At 38.1% G+C, this 19181-nt stretch overlaps 2 protein-coding genes and 1 long non-coding RNA gene across 3 annotated transcripts; 2 read left to right on the forward strand and 1 right to left on the reverse strand.

Moving 5' to 3' along the window:
- The first annotated feature begins 1689 nt into the window (after nucleotides 1-1689).
- On the forward strand, nucleotides 1690-8681 carry LOC108673999 (eukaryotic translation initiation factor 3 subunit F-1). Its single transcript, XM_018161894.2, has 7 exons — nucleotides 1690-1975; nucleotides 5086-5156; nucleotides 6226-6432; nucleotides 6843-6945; nucleotides 7484-7600; nucleotides 7923-8056; nucleotides 8252-8681. Exons 1-7 carry the CDS (start codon nucleotides 1867-1869, stop codon nucleotides 8357-8359), a joined length of 849 nt encoding a protein of 282 aa, XP_018017383.1. The 5' UTR covers nucleotides 1690-1866; the 3' UTR covers nucleotides 8360-8681.
- A 2702-nt stretch (nucleotides 8682-11383) lies between these two features.
- Nucleotides 11384-17876, reverse strand: LOC108673994 (40S ribosomal protein S23). The gene is made up of 4 exons (XM_018161890.2): nucleotides 17779-17876; nucleotides 13204-13363; nucleotides 12001-12185; nucleotides 11384-11485 (listed from the first exon to the last, which is right to left on the reverse strand). Exons 1-4 carry the CDS (start codon nucleotides 17780-17782, stop codon nucleotides 11403-11405), a joined length of 432 nt encoding a protein of 143 aa, XP_018017379.1. The 5' UTR covers nucleotides 17783-17876; the 3' UTR covers nucleotides 11384-11402.
- Nucleotides 16121-16578, forward strand: LOC108673995. The gene is made up of 2 exons (XR_001931014.2): nucleotides 16121-16222; nucleotides 16416-16578. It is a non-coding gene; the product is annotated as an uncharacterized LOC108673995 (long non-coding RNA).
- Nucleotides 17877-19181: the final 1305 nt, after the last annotated feature.

A 19181-nucleotide genomic window follows, 5' to 3' on the forward strand; every position in this document is an offset into this window, starting at 1 on the left:
TTAATTGTTCCCGACGTTGCATAAAGGCTAGAATAAAGAGTATAAAAACAACGTACAGACTCGAATTGTTGAAGGTGATCCCACCATCTATATACACAGACTTCACCCGACGGCTTCTAACGACGCACTGGCAAGCGCGAAAGAGTTTCAACGCTTGATATCGGCACCTCGTACTGTCCTCGTGTACAGGCTTACTTACTTTACTGGATAGTCACCAAGAGGCCGTTATTTGCCAGATCTACTTGCCGCCTGCACTGTCCTGGTGTACAAGCATTTTAAGGCAGACAAGTGGTTAGTGGGACAAGATCTGCCGGCAATGAAGCCATCTTTACAGTTTTAGAGAAGATGGTTAGCAGTCAAATGATCGATCACATTATCCCTCAACAGAGAGCATTTACTTACAAACAACACTAGATACTGACAGGGGGATAATTGCCCGAGCTACTGTCAACCTTTTGAACAATAATGCAACTTGAGTTTCTTTCCAATCGGGCGACCAAGCTCCTATGTTATTTTTTAATTCAGTTAAAGGGCAGGACGCAAGATTGCTAATTCTTTGAGTAATCTGGAGTGGATGTCATCAGGTCCACATGATTTGCTTGAATTGATGGTGACAGGGACGATTGAGAACCTCGTCTTGTATTTCAAAACTTTTTAACTTCAAGCCACTGAGCGCTCCTCAAAAAAAGCATTCTGTTACAGTCTTCGTCCGTAAAGACGCTGCTAAAAACTTTCGGAACATTAGCATAGCTCTTATTACATGAAATATTGCGCATTTTGATAAAATATAGTACTATTGGAAAAGGCAGAGGTTGGCTGACTTCAACGTTAGATGAGCAATATAACTTTAATATTTTCATGTTATTCTCATTCTAAATATGTTCTGCGGACTCTCGAAAGGAAGAAAATATGTTTGTCAAACGTGCTCGAAATTTTCTTTGGTTGAGAGTGCAAGGTTGGTTTACACAAGTTGTGCAGTAAATAAAGCGTGAAATTAGGTAGAAGCACCATGGGCAGAAGTTGCATTGTAAAAAAATGAATTACCATGTAATTATGTTTAGGGAAAAAATTTCCTAAAAGAAAAGTGTGCAAAATATGTAAATGAAATAAATTATAGAAGTTAATCTAAATTAGGCATTAATATAATTATCGTTGGTTCATTAATCATGGTTGAACTATATAAGGTTGACCCACGAGAAGTTCCGTCTTTCAGTTCAGCTTTCTTGTAACGTCACGTAGATCGCGAAACGTAAACAAACCCGTCATTCGCACGACGGATTGGTTGACTGGTTTGATCGCATTTCGGTGATTGGTTAATGCCCGTGACGTCACTGAGATCAATGACGTCACAGGCGAACAACGCACTACATCCGCAAAAATGGGCTTCTGATGGGTCAACCTTATACTAGTTCAACCATGTCATTAATCATTAGAAGTTATGTGAAGTTTGCTATAATGTGATCAGGTAGCCTTTGCCAACTAATGGAATTTTAAACGATCTATTTCGAATGATCTGTGTATCTAAGATTAAGCACGTAATATGATTTATTCGACAATCTGTTCTGATTGAACGAATACTGAGATTTTAATGGAAAAAAGGGATTAACGTGAGCTCACTTGTGGGGATCTTTTTGTGAAGTTCACTTACATGCTGAGTATTTTTCGGAGCTACTTTTCACAGTTGGCTCATTAAGGGTTACGTGTGGTGTGGCTTGTGGTGCGGCAAGCTGAACGAGAGTATTAATTTTATCCTACTGGACGAATTGCAGGAATTGACAAAGTACGGAATCTTGGTTGTTGTTTTTCGCGTTTAGAACTCAAACTCTTGCTCATATTAACCCTGGAAATTATTACGTGAAGTCTAACATGGCGCTCAATTTAACAGCCAAAGTTCATCCAGTTGTTTATTACACGATTGTCGATGCATACGAGCGTCGAAACATAGATGCACATCGTGTTATCGGAACACTTTTGGGTAAGAATAACTTAGAAGTCTACATAGGTAAATATGTTGCTGAGCTTTGAGCCAGGGTATACAAATTGTAGCTTTAGTAATTTACACAATTTACTAACCACTGAATCTGAATGTAAGCCAGACATGAAAAATGCTTCTGGAGTCTGGATTTTTTCCCAACTCTTTAGCTAATCCTATTTTGCAACATTAACCAACTAGTCTACCAAAACAGTGTGCAATGTCAGGAAGAACTTTCTGAAAATAAGTAGTAAAAATGTACTGTTTCTTTTATTTCTAAGTGGAAGAAATCAGACTGGGGTAATAAAAATCCTCTTTGAAATGTTGGGCAGAATTTTTCTAAAATTGTTGTTAAAAGCAATAGTTTCATTCTTTATTTTTCAAAATTGCTGATTAAAATGGGCCATTTTTCTTATGTTTTTTAGAAGAAATTAGGAAAAGGCTATAAGAATAGGTGAAATTGCGATTACCCTGGACAGGATGGAATTCTAATATTGACTGTTCATATATTATTCCCGATACACCTACACCAGTTTTTCGATACAACATTATTTCAGGCAAAAAAATTAACTTCTTATAGGCTTAAAACACGTATGGGTATGCTAAGTTTCTATAAAGTACTAAAAGTAGGCTAACTCACTTGGAAATGTTGCATGCCAGCAAGGCTGCAGGCGCAGCTTTCACTCAACAATTAAAATTATACAAATTATTAGTTTGTTAAAGATTTCTTTCTTAATATCACTGCAAAGAAGTAAACTTAATAAAGTAATTACAGCTACCGTGACTACGCTGTCAAGCATACTTTTCGATGATGCATACACTAAACACGCAATTCATGGGAGCGAGAATACACAGCATAGTGGCAAAGCAGAGAGTTTTTTAGACTCTCCCTCAAGTTCATTTTTGAGTCCTATAAGTAGACCAGTAAAGTATCATGCATAGTGGCAAAGCAGAGAGTTTTTTAGACTCTCCCTCAAGTTCATTTTTGAGTCCTATAAGTAGACCAATAAAGTATCCTGGATACCAGCATTATCATATATAAGAAATTGGTTTAAATCTTGAGTAAATGAGGAAATTAAAAATGAACTGATTCTAAAAAAGCTCTGGTTTGCCACTATGATTGGACCTGTCTCTTATACACATCTAGATGTGTATAAGAGACAGAACTGATGCAATATGAGGATGGACAAAACCACTCTAAACATTACAGTGAAAGACATTGAATAATTTGAACATCAAAATTATTCCATTACTACTCTCGGTCGCTTCGAGTAAATGGTAAGATAAACTAATTTACTTAAATGTTCGCATCAATACTGGGATAATGGCAAAAAGAAATGAATATTCTTTGTAATCCTTGAATGAAAATNATATAGGGATTTGGTAGGTTTCCATTCTAAAGGCTTTTTAATAAATATGGCAACATTTTGTGACATTTCATCGTTGCTGACGCGTAGTGAAGTGTTTTGAGAGTCATGTGAAGGCAACAGAACTTACGTAACGCATACGTTTTTTTTATAGTTTTTCATTTCTCGATGCGTCCTTAAAGTGTCGGAATATATCGCGTTTACCCTAAATTAACTGCAAACACAGATATTTTTGTCTCATTAATGAGTGGTTTCTCCTCATTTTCTAGAAGGGCAGTCAGGGCAGTGAATCCAGTGATTAACAAAAAAAAAAAAAAATTACAAAAGATGTGGAAAACTCTGTAGTCTGCTATTTACAGTTTAACCTCAGTTAGCAAAGGCTCCAGTTAACAAAAATATTGATTAACAACAAAGAATTTTGATTATATGTACCTCGCTTAGCAAAAAAATTTCACCTATAAAAAAATTAATGCATCATCAGTCATCACAAAATTGTGCACAGAATGTCATGTATAGAATTGTGCACTGGGCATCATAGAATAAAAAGTAATTAACCTAAAGTACGTTTTGTTTCTCCAAAACATATGATGGTTGTTTCTGAAACATTACTTTCTGTTTTGGCTATACGTGGATGTTTTGGCACTTAACACAATCAAAAATTGAAATGGTGTGAAATTACAAGCCATCCTGTAAGCTTACTGATACAGAAGAAATGTTATACAGCTGCTGATATGAAGCTTGCAGTAGACTTTGTTGTTGTAAATGCTTAATGGCATGTTTGTGGATATGGTAATATCACATCAATAATACTGTAATGAATGAATATGGTGATATCATATCAATAAAGGATAAGCAAGTAAAAAACATAGAAAACGTCTTTATTCTACATCAACATCATCTACAATGAAAGAGGAGAACTTCAGAGTACTGTTAGTAATGGATGAGTACACTTTGCATGCTTCAAACATTTTAAAATTGAGTTTTATTTCTAGTGTCCCGGATAACCCCATTCCCAAGGGTAATTCAGGACGGTTTTATTTTGTGTCTGCCGTCTGGCACCTTACAAATAGCTTACGGAATTTTTTTTGAAGATGCTATTTGATAGCCCTCACAAAGAGCTACAAAATGAGCCTAAACTTGTTTATGAAATGTTTCATGGTAAGAAGTTATTAACAAAAAACGCTCAAAACTATCCCTCATTCCCCCTTTTGACAGTATAGAGAATTTGTTAATTTTTTTACCTTAATTTGTTGCATTTGTTTTTAGAGCCTGTGACTATACATTTATAGCTTACAAGTATACTTTGTATGAAAGTCTTGAAAATGGGCTATGCAAAGATAGTGTATCTTTTAAGAATCTGTTATTCTTGTGATCATAAGCATAATTCCAATTCCAATTGCCAAACTAACATCAGAAATTTCCCCTAATTATTATATAAATTCATCTTGATATTGAAAATCATGTACCTACTGTATAGTTCCAGACTCTGAAAACAATCCATGGCAAAAGTGGGTAGAAAAAAAACCCACCTATTAAAAGTTTATCTATACCTTACTAGGCCCTCCAACTTGTTCTTTAGTCATTCAAGACCTGTTATATCGCAACAAAATTAAATGAATGACCACCAGATACCAGTATCTTGTGTCAAAATCCATTGAGAGAGTTTTCCCAAACCTGCAATTTTTTGAAACTTGAAACCCTAATAATGTGATTTGTGATTTTTCAATTTTAATAATTTTTGTGCAGGTTCATATGACAAAGGCTGCATTGAAGTCACCAATTGTTTCTGCGTGCCACATAATGAATCTCAAGAAGAGGCAAGTTGGACCATTCAAGATTTTTTCTTTGATGAATGTTTGTGTTAGCTACAAAAATAGGAAAATTTATTTGCACTAGAATCTTACATGTGGAAAAGTGCAACAAAATGTCCATGCTTTTGTGTCCAACATAAACTAAAATTTAAAAAAATTCATCATTGTATATGTAGATTGTAGACCCTGAGCCAGTATATACAGTGGGGGGAAATAAATATTCATACACTTGAAAAATCGTATTTTAATGTATGTAAGTACACAAACTTAACAGGAAAAGTGATTTAAATTATGTATAGAGACGCATAGTATTAAAAAATACTATCAAAAGAAATTAAATCTCAATGCAACAAAAAACAATGCAACATGTTCACTTTTCGAACTGCAAGATCCACAAAGAAATGGTTCGCTGATAGAAATGTACACATTATGGAATGGCCAAGCCAGTCGCCAGACTTAAATCCGATGGAAAATTTGTGGCGGTATTTGAAGATTCAAATTAAGAAAAGGTCCCCAACAAACATTGAGAATCTTACGGTGGTGTGCCAAGAAGAATGGTATAAAATACCAGTCAGCATCTGCAAATCATTGGTCGAGACGTATAGAAATAGACTGGTATCTGTTGAGCTGAATAAAGGGTATTCAACCAAGTATTAAATTTAAATAATGCGGATTTATTGTTTTGTACGAATACTTTTTTCACCCGAAAAGTGAACATGTTGCATTGTTTTTTGTTGCATTGAGATTTAATTTCTTTTGATAGTATTTTTGAATACTATGCGTCTCTATACATAATTTAAATCATTTTTCCTGTTAAGTTTGTGTACTTACATACATTAAAATACGATTTTTCAAGTGTACGAATATTTATTTCCCCCCACTGTATATGCCTGATATTGCAGTTCACTTGACTAGTTCTCTGACTTATCCTGCCTATCTTGCTTAAAGGTAAACATAGAATGATTTAATCATACATAGGTATACAATATGTTTAATATTTAAATGTAGTTCAGCATACACTGCTGCTATGGTATAATTTAGAGATATATTGCTGTAACTTTCTTTCTGTTTTCAGGTTGCTGTGGAGCTGGATTTTGCCAAGGACATGCATGACTTGCACCGCAAAATATCTCCAGGCGAGTCTATAGTCGGGTGGTGGGCGACCGGCCACGAGATCACTGACCACAGCCTCCTCATCCATGACTACTACTGCCGGGTCACCACATCACCATTGCACATCACTGTTGACACTACCTTGAAGAAAGGAAAAATTGAAATGAAGGTAAGAAATTCATCAATGTTCATGTTAATTTGTTTGTACTAGTTTGTCTATGCTCATCAGTTAAGACTTTTAAGTTCACAGAAACGTTGCTTGAATCATAGGCTATTTGCAGTAATGATTATCACACTCAGAAAGCATTTTAGGATTGTGAGTAGGTGGAGAAAAATCTTTCTGTACTTTTAAAAGTTTCTTGTTTATTTTGCAATGAGCTCTTGCTTCTTGAAGTGTTTTGGTATGTAACGCTGCAATGTTTCAGGACAGAAAATTCCTAGGTACTACCCTTCCCTGCATTGTCTTTGAATTTAGGACCTGCCAGTCATTATTTTGTGTTTGGTTGTTTAGTGATATCAGCTTATCTGGAATAACATGTTACCAGTTCAGATACTTGACATATGTGTGTCCCTTCCCAGGCCTACACCAGTATGTTGATTGGCCTGCCGGGTAAAACTCCTGCCACGATGTTTGCCAGCATACCAGCGGAGATCACTTCTCTGGCGCCTGAGGTTGTGGGAGGTGAGTTAGTGTTTCAGCTGTCCTGGCAGGAGCAAAACTGCTCTGTGCTGCCACTGCCCGACATCACACTCAACCAGCGCAGTTCTCATTTGGGTGACCGTTGATGGTTGAAGCAACAGACTGTAGCCTGTTGTGCGCCGTAGCGCGTGCTCCATCCCTTATAAAGATTTGGGAACATGTGGCTTCACTGGTGTGGTACACAGCTTTTCCTCCCAAACATTTTTCCTTCTCGTTTCTGGTCTTCTCCTTTTAGCGGCTCTCAGGTCTCTCTGCTCTCTCTCCTTCACACGGTTTTTCTTCCCTTGTTATGGCAAAATTACACCTTACAGCCATATCTTTTGCCAGCAACAGAAACAGCAACCATTTATGGGTATGAAATCGATCATCTGTTCCCTGTGCTCATGCCTCATCCTGCCAAAGTCGCAAGTATCGGCTCATAAAAGAATCGGCACTTCTTTAACTTTGTAACTGCAGGAGTATAGGTGCTGTCACTCGGGTCAAGATTGTTTTATTAACGAAATAATTTGACTTCGTGCAGTGTGTGCTTCCCAGAAGAGCAAAGCACCAAACCGCAGCCTGGTGGAGCCTTGCTCCGACTTGCAGCTCATTGCTGACGCATCCTCCAAGATAGAAGCACAACTTGGCGTTTTGCTCGGTGAGTTTACTTACAGGCAAATGTTATCTTTTCTAGTTGTGTGGTACACGTGCTGGTGAGGGATCGAACGTTGGTCACGTATCCACAGTTGTGCCGAGGTACAAACAAGCAATATCAGTGCACTGGTTATGAAGGACTCAAATCCGATAATTTCATTTGTTGAGTTAAGGCGCTGTTTATTGAAGAAAAATTGGTATCGTGTGGCTCCATGTGTTGTGTTAGTCGTTAATGCGCGTGGTTGTGGCAGCTTATATCTTATTAGAAAGAGAGCTCTTGTGGCTCCCTGTCCTGTGTTGGTCGTTAATGGGCGTGGTTGTGGCAGCTTACATCGAGGACGTGCTGGCGGGGAAGTGTCCCGCGGACTCACAGATCGGACGGGAGCTCACCAGGATGGTGAACCAGGTGCCCCAGATGGCCGCGGGCGAGTTCGAGGAGATGCTCAACACAAACATGAAGGTGCACAGCAAATTTATTTGCTTATTTATATACTTTTTTGTATATGTGAAACATATTATTTACAGTATGATTTCGTCAGAATCTTCATTACACTTATACATCAAGCGTGCATGCCATTTTTTCGAATCTCTACATCAAACTACTCGGCCAACATTTTCTGAATTTTTCCTACCTAATCACAACGTTGGTTCTCAGGATCTGTTGATGGTTGTGTATCTGTCACAACTGACGAAGGTGAATGTTTCACTGAACGAGAAGTTGACGCTGCTGGTGGGCAGTTCAGGCAGCAAGGAGCTACACTGAGGCGCCTGCTGCACAACAAATATTCACTGCCCCTCCCTCCTACAACATTGCTCTGTTTTCAAAGCCTCGCTAAATTCGTGGTTTGCCATGAATGTCATTTATGCTTCAGAAATAACTTTCTCAAGCTTGATTCATCGATGCAAAACTTGCTGTGGGGGCAAACATCCCAGTGAATTTAGCATAATTTTTCAATGAATTTAACCGACACGTTTGCGTGATTATAGCAGTATTCGAGACTACGTGTGCTGCTTTTTTTTATTTCTATTCTGATTACTTATGATTTTGAGTTAGAATTCAAATATAAGGGAGAAGAGGGGCTTCACTTATTTTTAATTTTCCTATCTCGAGATTGTTTTACAATGAAAGTTTTCGCGAAAGTCTACAAGTTGACTTGGATATTTCGTTGGGTTTGAGTTCCTAACTGTATCGGTGAGGGTTTTTTTGAAGGTGAGGCGCAAACTTAGTTCGCGCGTTATGTGAAGAAATGGCGTACTGTTCTCCATCAGATTTCACTGTGTGCCGCCTAGGCAGGAGTAGGAATAGTCAAGTTTACTTCGAGCCAGATGTATTGCGTAATTTGCTTGACATTTTGCTACCTGTCTTCATTTAAAGCCTTTCGGTCACTTTTTCCGTTTATTGAGGTGATGAGACTGAATCCCAAAGAAGCACTGAAGTTAGTCCGTACATTCCTGCAAAGTTCTAATGCGACAAAATACATATAATGCGCTGTAGTTAGCTCACCATTGATAAGCAAATAGTTGAGTCGTGGGGACAGAATAGACCGAAAGTTTCTACAGCGCATCGACTTATGAGCCATTCTACCAGAGATCGTTACCAAGTCGGTGAGAGGTCTCGCTTGTTGCTATCGTTTGATGCCAGTTCTAAGATTGGAAGGTCCAAAATGACCTCTACGCTGGCAAGAAAGAAGCGAATTCAACCTTGCTGAGACGAAGGGTCGGAGAAGAGCTTGCTCAGTAGACATCGCTCGTGCCCTAGTTGAATAACAGAATTGAAAAGAAACCGACGTACGTTGTAACTTGACTCCACAAAGAGCATCGTTGAGGGAGATGTGGCGCAACGCGTTTCCTAGAGAGCTATATCGTATACTTCTTTGAAGGTTCAAGTTATAAAGAAATAAGATACCAATCTGGAACAGAGAGCACGTACATTATTTAATGAGCTAAGAACTACTATGAAGAATGATTTAACTAATCCGGCTAGGTGCGAGACGGTAACTCTTTGGTTCAAGAATATGAGCTAGAAAATATCAACAGCAAATATAAATTAGAAAATATTCGGCGGGACCCAACTTAAACGGTTTAGTCGATATGAAGTCACAGCCTGATAAGATGGCAGGTCATACGATGATCTAAGGTTGATGGGTATACGTGCTGGTGGCAGACTCGCTGGGACTAGCTTTGGTCAAACGTTCGTCTCCTGCCTCGCCAGTCGCAGGCTGGCAAGTAACTAATTTTACTTGACTACATGAAGTCCAGACGCATTCAGCGTCGGAAACGGTTCCATCATCGAGGATGGTGCTCTAGGACCACTATCTGGTGGCCGCACCCGTCCATAGCCGTCGACAGAGGTATTACGTCAATTAACCCTCTACCGCCGTATGTTACTCTCAGGGAAAATAACTTTTAACTTAAATTATACGCAAACTATTGAGTGTAGCAACCTGAGGACGTTTGTACGCAACAGAAAACACTTTTAAAAAAATTGTAGTACGGGGCGGCAACCATCAGTGTGTCATGTTGCGCTCGCTAGAACTTATCCTTTTTGGGCAGCAGGCTTGCCACAATATTGTTCCGGTTACTCATGTCAGGCGGTAGAGGGTTAAAGATATTGGCAAAACGTACGCGGCGGACTGTTGCAACGGAGGGAACTCCAGAGGTTTATCTTCACAGACCACCACGCCAATTTCGTCTAGCCACACAAGGGAAGTCTGGAGGCTCAGTCGCGGGAGCTGATGAAAGCTCACGGTCAACGTCAGTTTCCAATGAAGCATTGCAAGGAAAGAAATGCGCAACCGACGCTTCGCGGGAAGCCAGGCAGCTCAAGCTCACAAACTTTATTTTGGCCGGGCAACATTACAGGTAATGCAAAAAAAATGAAAATGCCCGCCGCATATTTCATGCCTGAGGACTTGAACAACGACCCAGTTACGCGAAATTTCATTGAGCTCGCCTAGATCCGCGTTAAATTCTTATTTTATCATAATGTAATTGCTTACTCGACTGATGCCTTCTATCTCATCACTGAAATAATTAACTAGTAGATATTTTTTAGAAAGGTTAAGTCAATCGCAACATGTGCAATACCGAAGCTTATTTTACATGGAGTGCGAGCTCTTCCATGCATTTTCAATATCTAAGGCGCGTTTCATTTGAGAACGAATGGCGTTAGGTAAGAGTGATTCGCAAGCACATTATGAGGGCGAATAAGGTTCTGTTCAAGAAGCAAGGGGCAGAGTTTCACTTGTTCCAAACTCACCTTGCCTTCCTAATGCTAGTTTCACATATTCCAGCTTAATTTTGTCAAGATTCGCAGTTTAATATACAATTTCAGACGAATAAACCATACCAATAGGTGCAAATCTACATTACAAGAAATTATGCCTGATTGATAACAGATCTTCGACGATATGAGTTGTCCACGACGACTGATCAACCTGACGTATTCGTGTCAACTGCTACAAGAGTGCTCAACTAGACGTGTCCTGGTACTCGCTATTATTTACTCCCCTGTAGAAAATATGGAACTGGCCAGACATACGGTGTTTCATTTGCAATGATGGGCGAGACTAATTCTGATTACACTCCATTATAACGTGGGAAGACTGGCACAAAAAGGAGTAGCTCCAAACATTCGCAGCTTGGTCTTCATTTGAATCAGCGACATGTTTTGCACGATTTAAGCCAATAGCGGTGCAGAAATGCTCATAAATGCTCTTGCATCATAATGAGGCAACCTTATATTGAAAGTGAGCTACATACAGGGTCAGGGGGAAATTAAATTGAATTTCACGAGTCACGTTTATTTAAGAACGCGGTCTTTCTTTCTTCTCCTTGTAAAGTGCAAGAAGGGACACGTTGGCGACCTTCACGACCTTGAAGCGGATACCTGAGATAGGGTTTGGAGGACATCAGTGACGATCATACAACGCTGCTAGCGAGCCCCATGCCCAAATGAACAGTGCAGCTAGCGAGTCGATGCTTTCAGTTTAGATGGCTATGTTCTCTACTGTATTCTACAACTATACTCTTTACTGGATGTAAACAAGTTTTCCCATATGAGGACACCACCTTTGACTCGTTCATTATTCGTCGGAAATTAATATGGTGAGGAAATTACATTACTTATAGAACACGAAATTTCAGGTGAGGCTGATTATCAAGAATTATCTTGCGCCAACTGCCCGGCAACAACGAACGTGACGGCCACATCGATACGTCAGTTACATTAGCATAAACATATATATTTTATTTGTAATTACGTGAATGTGTCACTAGCATTGGCAGATCGTTATTCATTTCCCATAAAAATCAAAGCATCAATAATTTTAAATATAAATTTATACATACACGAGTCATTAAAAAAGAACTACGATTCGGCGACAGTTCAAGTCGATAACTTACCGGGAATATCACCAACGGCGTGACCTTTACGACCAAATCCAGCGACCAGGACCTCGTCGTTCTCCTCGATGAAATTCAAGCAACCGTCACGAGGCACGAATGCTGAGATCTTCTTGCCGTTCTTGATGAGCTGCACGCGCACGCACTTCCTGATGGCCGAGTTGGGCTGTTTCGCCTCAATACCTCTGAAAAATAGCTCAATCAGACAGAGGCTTTACCCGCAAACATACGGGGCACCGTAACTACTACTTCTAGACTGGTTTTCATTAGCAATCGATTCGTGACTCAGCATTGGCAAAAACTATCCCTAATCAAATGCACCATTCTTTGCTTTTTTCTTACTAACATCACCTACAAACCGTAGGATATATTCATAAACTTATAGTGTGGATACATGGTGTTGAGAAATGAGTTTATTTTTATTCGAAAGCTAAAATTTTTATTAATTATTATTATTGTTATTTTTATTATTATTCTACGAAGCAGTTATCGTGGCGTCTGGTCCAGACAGGCTTCGGGACACGTCACACATAAGATTAATAGTAAGCGAAAAATAAATAGACACAAGGAAGTATGAGAACTGATAAAATGACTAAGCAGAAAGCTGCATATAAAATATGCAGCTCATGCTGCAACTTCAACCCGATATATTTGGCAGTACTTAGCGGCTACCGTTTGTGCATGTTGTAAAATATCTATAGGTGCTTATACACAGGGCTATTAGCTGCGTATATTGGTTGCGTATACTACAGTTTTGCAGGCTGAGAGCCTATACACGAGTATAGCGTTTTCGGTACACTGCGCCCGCGTCAGTGCGACGTTGGGAGTTGTCGAGTAAGGAAGCACCGGATAATGCCATGATTGGCCGCTTTACGTTAGGCGTTTCTTTTAGTTTGTCCAGCCCTGTAATTAAATCCCATAGACATTTGTTAAAGGGCCTAAAAACTGCCCTTCTTTGGGAAGCTGTCACGAAATCATTTTTCGACGTAGAGGGATGATTCTGGCACCGTTGGATTCGTCAAAAAGTAAGCTTTAAGATGAGCCCAAAAAGTGGAAAACGCCAAAATTGAAAATTTTAGCCAGGTCGGTCCCCTTAAAGACCGAGGCAGCCTTTTATTGAATAATGGAGTATTCTAAAATCCATAAATATAATAATTTTGGTTTGCATAAAAGTATTATCAAGTATAAATTGTTTCAACTCACATTTTTTCGAGCACAATGCCCTTGGCGTGAGAAGCGCCACCGAAAGGATTAGCCTTCCAGCGGGTGCCGAGATGTGCCTTCTTGTAGTCCTTGTCGTGCCATCTCTGACTGCGGCGATTGTTCTTGTACTTGCGAGCTGTGCGGATACCGCGCGGCTTACCTGCAACAACAAATTCAAGTTATTTCTGGGTATTTTATGAATGACTGGGATATAAAAAAAAACACGAGTCGTTGGTTGAGATTGAGTTGGTGACCTGAAACTTTTATGCTCTGGGGCTTTGCTTCAAAGAGGTTTTTATAATTTCAGTAAGAAAAAACAAATCGGAAGATATTTAAATTGATAAAAAAAATCCCGCCAAGCATGAAATAACACGACTACAGCTAGAATAGGGATACACAGTCAAATAGCAATAGATCAAGACAGGCAGCCATACTGTGTGTATTACTATGGAAATTGTTCATCAGAAAGCACCTCAACAGTTACATACGGTTATTACATACATAATATATACATACTAAATAAAGAAATTCCCTGGTGTAACATGTATGATTACATAAAAGCTCGCTTGCAATAAAATATTTTACATTCCCAGTAATGATAAATTATTCTATTTTCTACACATATTTGTTTGGAAGGATAAGGATTGGAAATATTTAAACAACATTAGAGCTAAAAGTTATTAAAAAAATTTAAAAATCATTTTCATATGGTTTTATTTTTGATTGGTATAGCACATCAAGTGATTTAAATTGAGTGTGTGTTTAAAATCCAGGAAGAGGGCAGCAAATTGAGAATTTAGGTGTTATCTGTAACAATGTATTTTCATTCAAATTGTTAACATGAATAACATAATTAAATTGCAGTATTAACAGATATTTACACAAAATTGATCTATTGCAAATATTTGTCAATTTAAAGTGAAATTAAGAAATTTGGGTTTTGGGATCATTAAAAATTTGAGTGATGATACCATGAATTTGCATGTATGATAATGCTGGTGTTGCCACAACCTACAAAGTAGAAAATGTTGCTTACATCTAAAATCGTTTTCCACTAACAATTTAACAAAACAAAAAATAATATCTTTTGCGTATACTTATGCTTGCTACATTTTAGGGTTCTGCAAGAAGGCAAAAAGCATCTAAAAAGAGAACAAGAGGCCCCCCCCCAAAAAATGAAAAAAATTGTAGCTACAGCAGCATTCAGCACCAGGATTAATACCCTCAATACTTTTTCTAAAATACCATGACTTGAACCCAACATTTTGGTGGGAATGAAATCTAATGCCTTTGAAGTCATGAATTTTGAACTTCAGCTCAATGTAATGCTTCTGTCAAAATATCAGGACTATACAAGGATTTCAATATAAAAGAAATGCCCATATCTTCCATAATGAAACTGAGAACTCTCTCACTTGGCAACTGCCGACTGAAATGACATCAAGCACCAGCAACCGCTGACCAGAGTCTGGATCAATCAGTGAGATGTGTGATTTTGTTGTGCACAGTGCATGTGTTTTTGAATGCTGTATCTTAATTTACAGTAAGAGTGTCATGTTGAGCAGTAAGCCAGTAAACACTGCTTTGAAGCGTGATATGTAATTATTTTATTCAAATTTTGTTCATTGTCTTCAATAATTTAATAATTACCTTGACCTGATACATATCATTCTAATTGAATTTTTTGAACGTCTATTCAAACTTTCAAGTAATTACATCATATGGTATTGCAGGAGAGAATAAGACTTTCTCAAATTATTAAACACAACCTTTCAATTTTTCAAACCTATATTTTTTGATCCAGGATCACTGGCCTACATGAATCAAAAGTAATATATGAATCACCATTTTTATATTTTAATCCTGCTTGATGGTTCATAATAAACCACATACCATTGGTCAAAAGATTTGTGAAGTTAGATTACCACATAACAAGTATGAAGCCATTTCAATAGGGTAAACGCGGTATATTCCGTCATCGTGGGTAATTCTGTCACCTCTCTAGTTTTTCCTTTATATTAAGCTTTGTTTTAGTTCCATGCGTTCGTTGATGGTTGAAATGGTGACAGTTCTAATTCAAAGCCATGTTGTATTCCAATACAGCTCACACAGCGAACGGAATTTGAACACGTGGATGACGGCATTACGTATCAGTAGAATTTGTAGCGCGGACGGAATATGCCTCGCCACGTGCCGAATATTGCCCCACTCAGCGTCAGAATATAGGGATCATTTTGTGACGTTTCATTGTTGCTGGCGCGTAGTACGGTGTTTTGAGAGTCACATAAAGCAAACAGAACTTGAGTAACAAATACGGTTATTTTTTTATAGTTTTTCATTTCTCAATGCGTCCTTAATGTGTCGGAATATACTGCGTTTACCCTATCACTTTTTCAGTAGATAGTTGTGATTTGGTTATTTTTAAATAGCTCTTAAAAGGCTGATGATACAAGAGCATAAGCGTGGGAAACATCTCCCTTCAGGGTTGCAAATAGAGCTTTCCTGCCATTTCCAGAACCACAAGATTCCTGCCAGATGAATTAGCTCCTCTCTAATTTTTAACAAAAGTGCACAATCCTGCTGCAAGTTTCCAAATGTATTAAAAATTTGTCATGCCAGAGCTGTGAGATTTCAGAATCAAGTAAGAAAATTACAATCCTGCAAGCACCGAGCACAGAGGTGATCATAGTCCCAACTCCCAAAGTAGTAAATTGGGCAAGCCTCTAATGAATTGGGCAAAATGCCCTTGAATGTTACCAATTTCACCCATTTCAATGACCTTTATCTAATTTCTTCATTAAAAAAGAGGAACTGACTACAGTGTGGAAATCCAGAGGGGTAATATATTAACTGGTAAACATAGCAAATTGGAAAGCAGGACCCAAAAATCTGGAATGTCCAGCACACTTCCAAAGTTTAACTAATATGATACAAAGGAATAGATTGCATGCAATCGAATCCGCGTTTGTTTGAGCTGGTTGGGAGTCGGATGCTAGCATATCTTCCAAATCAGTTTCAGGTATGATTTTAAGAAATAATGAAAAAAATTAAGGAGTAAATTAATTATGACCGTAAATGAGAATAATTTGGTGTGCTCTGAATCAACTGGTCAAACTCTGAACAACTAATACATCAAGTGCTCTTAATCAACTCATATATAGGCGACTTTTGCATTCAAGTATATTGGCAAGATCTAATGGAACTTTTTTCAGAATCAAGAGTACATCCTTTACCGGCTGCAACGTTGTGAGGCCTCCTCAAGATATCCTTTGCCCACCGGAGAGTGACGCGTCTCTACCGGCGACCTCGGAAACGTTCATGTGGGGCGCAAAGCTTAAGCAGCCTTCCCAAGATCTTCCTTGCGCATCGGTGACTGTGAGTGATGAGTTTCTACTGGTGTCAGTAGCGACCTTGTAACTTCTACTGAGCACAATGTGTTCTACTGAGCACAACATGTCTTTCAGTAGATTCCTCTTGCTTATCCGTGAGTGACGCGCACAATTAACAATATTGGGATTTTCTCTGTGTTGCATGACGTAACGTTCATGCCGAGGCCGATTTCTGACGACCTGCAAACCTGTTTCTAGTTGCCACTTGCCTGGAACGTTTTTTTTTTCAAGGCGGAACGCTTTTTTTTAAGTGAACCTCTAATCTTAGATTTCCACTCTGACTGACTACCTATTTTAACTCCCAATTTCTGAAAATGTTCCACAAACAATCATTTTCAAAAGTAATTTCATGAAACTTAGGTATGTCCAATATTCCAAATGGATCATAATTGCTAACCATAGACTTTTAAAATCAATTACATTATTTATTTCCTCATTAACAACATTCTAACATTTAACCTATATCTTATAAATAAAAATGCTGGTATCTATTCTATGTCCTATGATGCTTAACTTTCCTACTTACACTCTGAACAGGATTGGAATTTTTCTACTTATTTTGGAAATCTTGTGGCTCTAAAGTGAGTACTGACAAACTTTGAATGCATTTGGAAATTGGAATCTCATGATCCATGTGATTCCATGAGTGACCATAGTGACAAACCAGAGATTTTTTAGAATCAGTTCATTTTTAATTTCCTCATTTAGCCTACCTAAGATTTAAACTAATTTCTTATGTATGATAATGCTGGTATCCATGATACTTTACTGGTCTACTTATAGGACTCAAAAACGAACTTGAGGGAGAGTCTAAAAAACTCTATGCTTTGCCACTATGTCCATGACTTTTATGCACTTTAATAACAATTAGATACAAGGTTTTTAATTTAACAGGAATTACAGGATTCTCACACTCACAGTCCCCAACGTGGTAGGAAAGCTCTATCTCTACACTTTATTAATAATATTACATTATGAGAAACTTGAGCACAAATAAACTAGGGAGCTAGGTTGGTTCAACTCTTAGGTAGTCACATTCTAGTTTTAATTTGGGTAAGACTCAGTATTCCAGCTTACAGCCGATTATACGGTTATAAATGTACAAAATTACATTCTAAACAGAAACTTTTGAATAAATTATTAAAAATCAAAATGCAAATAAATGGGTTGAATATATCCTACTTACCCATTTTAGAATTTATTCACTTTTAGCACACAAACGTACTACAACTAACACTCATGAGCAGATACAGAACCCGGAGAACGATGTTGCCGAACGAGAAAACAAAAGATTTCTTCTAACTAACCCATGCTTAGCTGACTGCAAAATGAAAATTAAATGAGAGGAAAAATGAACAGGACTAAAGTTCATTGTGTGATTTTGATTCATAATATCGGTAATTAACGATCAATTTTGAAAGTTTGATAAGAATTTCACAAATAGGGCTCATTGCAGATAATACGGCTACTCAATTCAAATGATCAAATAATATCTATCGCAATTGAAAATAAAATTTTAGTGAAAATAAAAACACAGCATTTATTTGCATTTTCATTCTGTTAATCTTTACCATATTTTTACAATGCACAATTTTTCATATACGTCGTAGAACGAAATAATGTCTGAATAACGCGAGTGTTGATGCCTTATAAGGATTGTTGAACCTTGTAACCAAGTTTCAATCATCATTTATAGGTATATTTAAGCATTAAAACGTGTATTATTGAGATTGGTATCGTAAATCCAATCACCGATCTCAACTTAATCAACCCATCCAAACGAATTAATCGCTGCCTCTTCCTGGCAGCTAATACACAACTTATACAAGCACTTATCAAAATTAATTATTCCGATACAAGTTTTTTCTCAATGTCATTTACATTTAACGTCGTAATTTGCGCTTTCTTTTCACCAACTTTACGGATTGTTACAAAGGCTTGGATATAGCCTGGTCATTTTTTTAATATGATCGTTATGACTGAAGAGAATTGAAAGTGTTCCAGTTCCGCGGACTTATTCGGCAATGTGAGGCTCATAAGAGCAGGAATATTCGGACTCGTCATTATTAATGTCACAGCGGGTCGACCGATTCGCAGCTAGGCCCGTTGAGGCCATGGTTGAACCATGCCCTCCGTGTTCAACCATGCTCTGAGGGCATCACGGAATTTTTATTCTCCATATAACACGTTTTGGTGATTAGCAGGCATAACAGTGGAGTGAGTAACAGTGCTTGGTTACCAAATATTTTTGCATTTGGCAGTTAAAATAATTGAAGCAGCCGGCCCTCATGGTCTCCAGAGCATAAGTGTGGGTTCCAGCAATTGCACTATTCTGGTCCATAGCTCTTTTACTTGTTGTAAAGGGATCCTTTAACGACTGCTAGTCTTTCTGATGAACACAAAACAGTCGTATAGAATAATTGTCATAGGTCATAGGAAAAGAAAAGTTAAGTTTTAAACTTTTCGTATCGCTTACTGGAACGGCAGGACCATGGTTAAGCTATATACTAGTTCAACCATGGGTCGGACAATGTGTGCCGGACTCAACATTCTGATGGCGTCAGTTTGGAACTTACTCTTGGCAAAACA

Source organism: Hyalella azteca, unplaced genomic scaffold (assembly GCF_000764305.2).
Source record: "Hyalella azteca isolate HAZT.00-mixed unplaced genomic scaffold, Hazt_2.0.2 contig12830, whole genome shotgun sequence".
Taxonomy (NCBI): Eukaryota; Metazoa; Arthropoda; class Malacostraca; order Amphipoda; family Hyalellidae; genus Hyalella; species Hyalella azteca.

Excerpts from the sequence above, each read along its gene's own strand:
- LOC108673994 (XM_018161890.2), bottom strand. Across the intron at positions 12,186-13,203 it reads GGCATTGTGCTCGAAAAAAT|AGGTATTGAGGCGAAACAGC; the intron begins GTGAGTTGAAAC and ends GCTATTTTTCAG. Across the intron at positions 11,486-12,000 it reads CGCCGTTGGTGATATTCCCG|GTATCCGCTTCAAGGTCGTG; the intron begins GTAAGTTATCGA and ends ACCCTATCTCAG.
- LOC108673999 (XM_018161894.2), top strand. The coding sequence starts at position 1,867 with ATGGCGCTCAATTTAACAGCCAAAGTTCATCCAGTTGTTTATTACACG. Across the intron at positions 1,976-5,085 it reads TGTTATCGGAACACTTTTGG|GTTCATATGACAAAGGCTGC; the intron begins GTAAGAATAACT and ends ATTTTTGTGCAG. Across the intron at positions 5,157-6,225 it reads ATAATGAATCTCAAGAAGAG|GTTGCTGTGGAGCTGGATTT; the intron begins GCAAGTTGGACC and ends TTCTGTTTTCAG.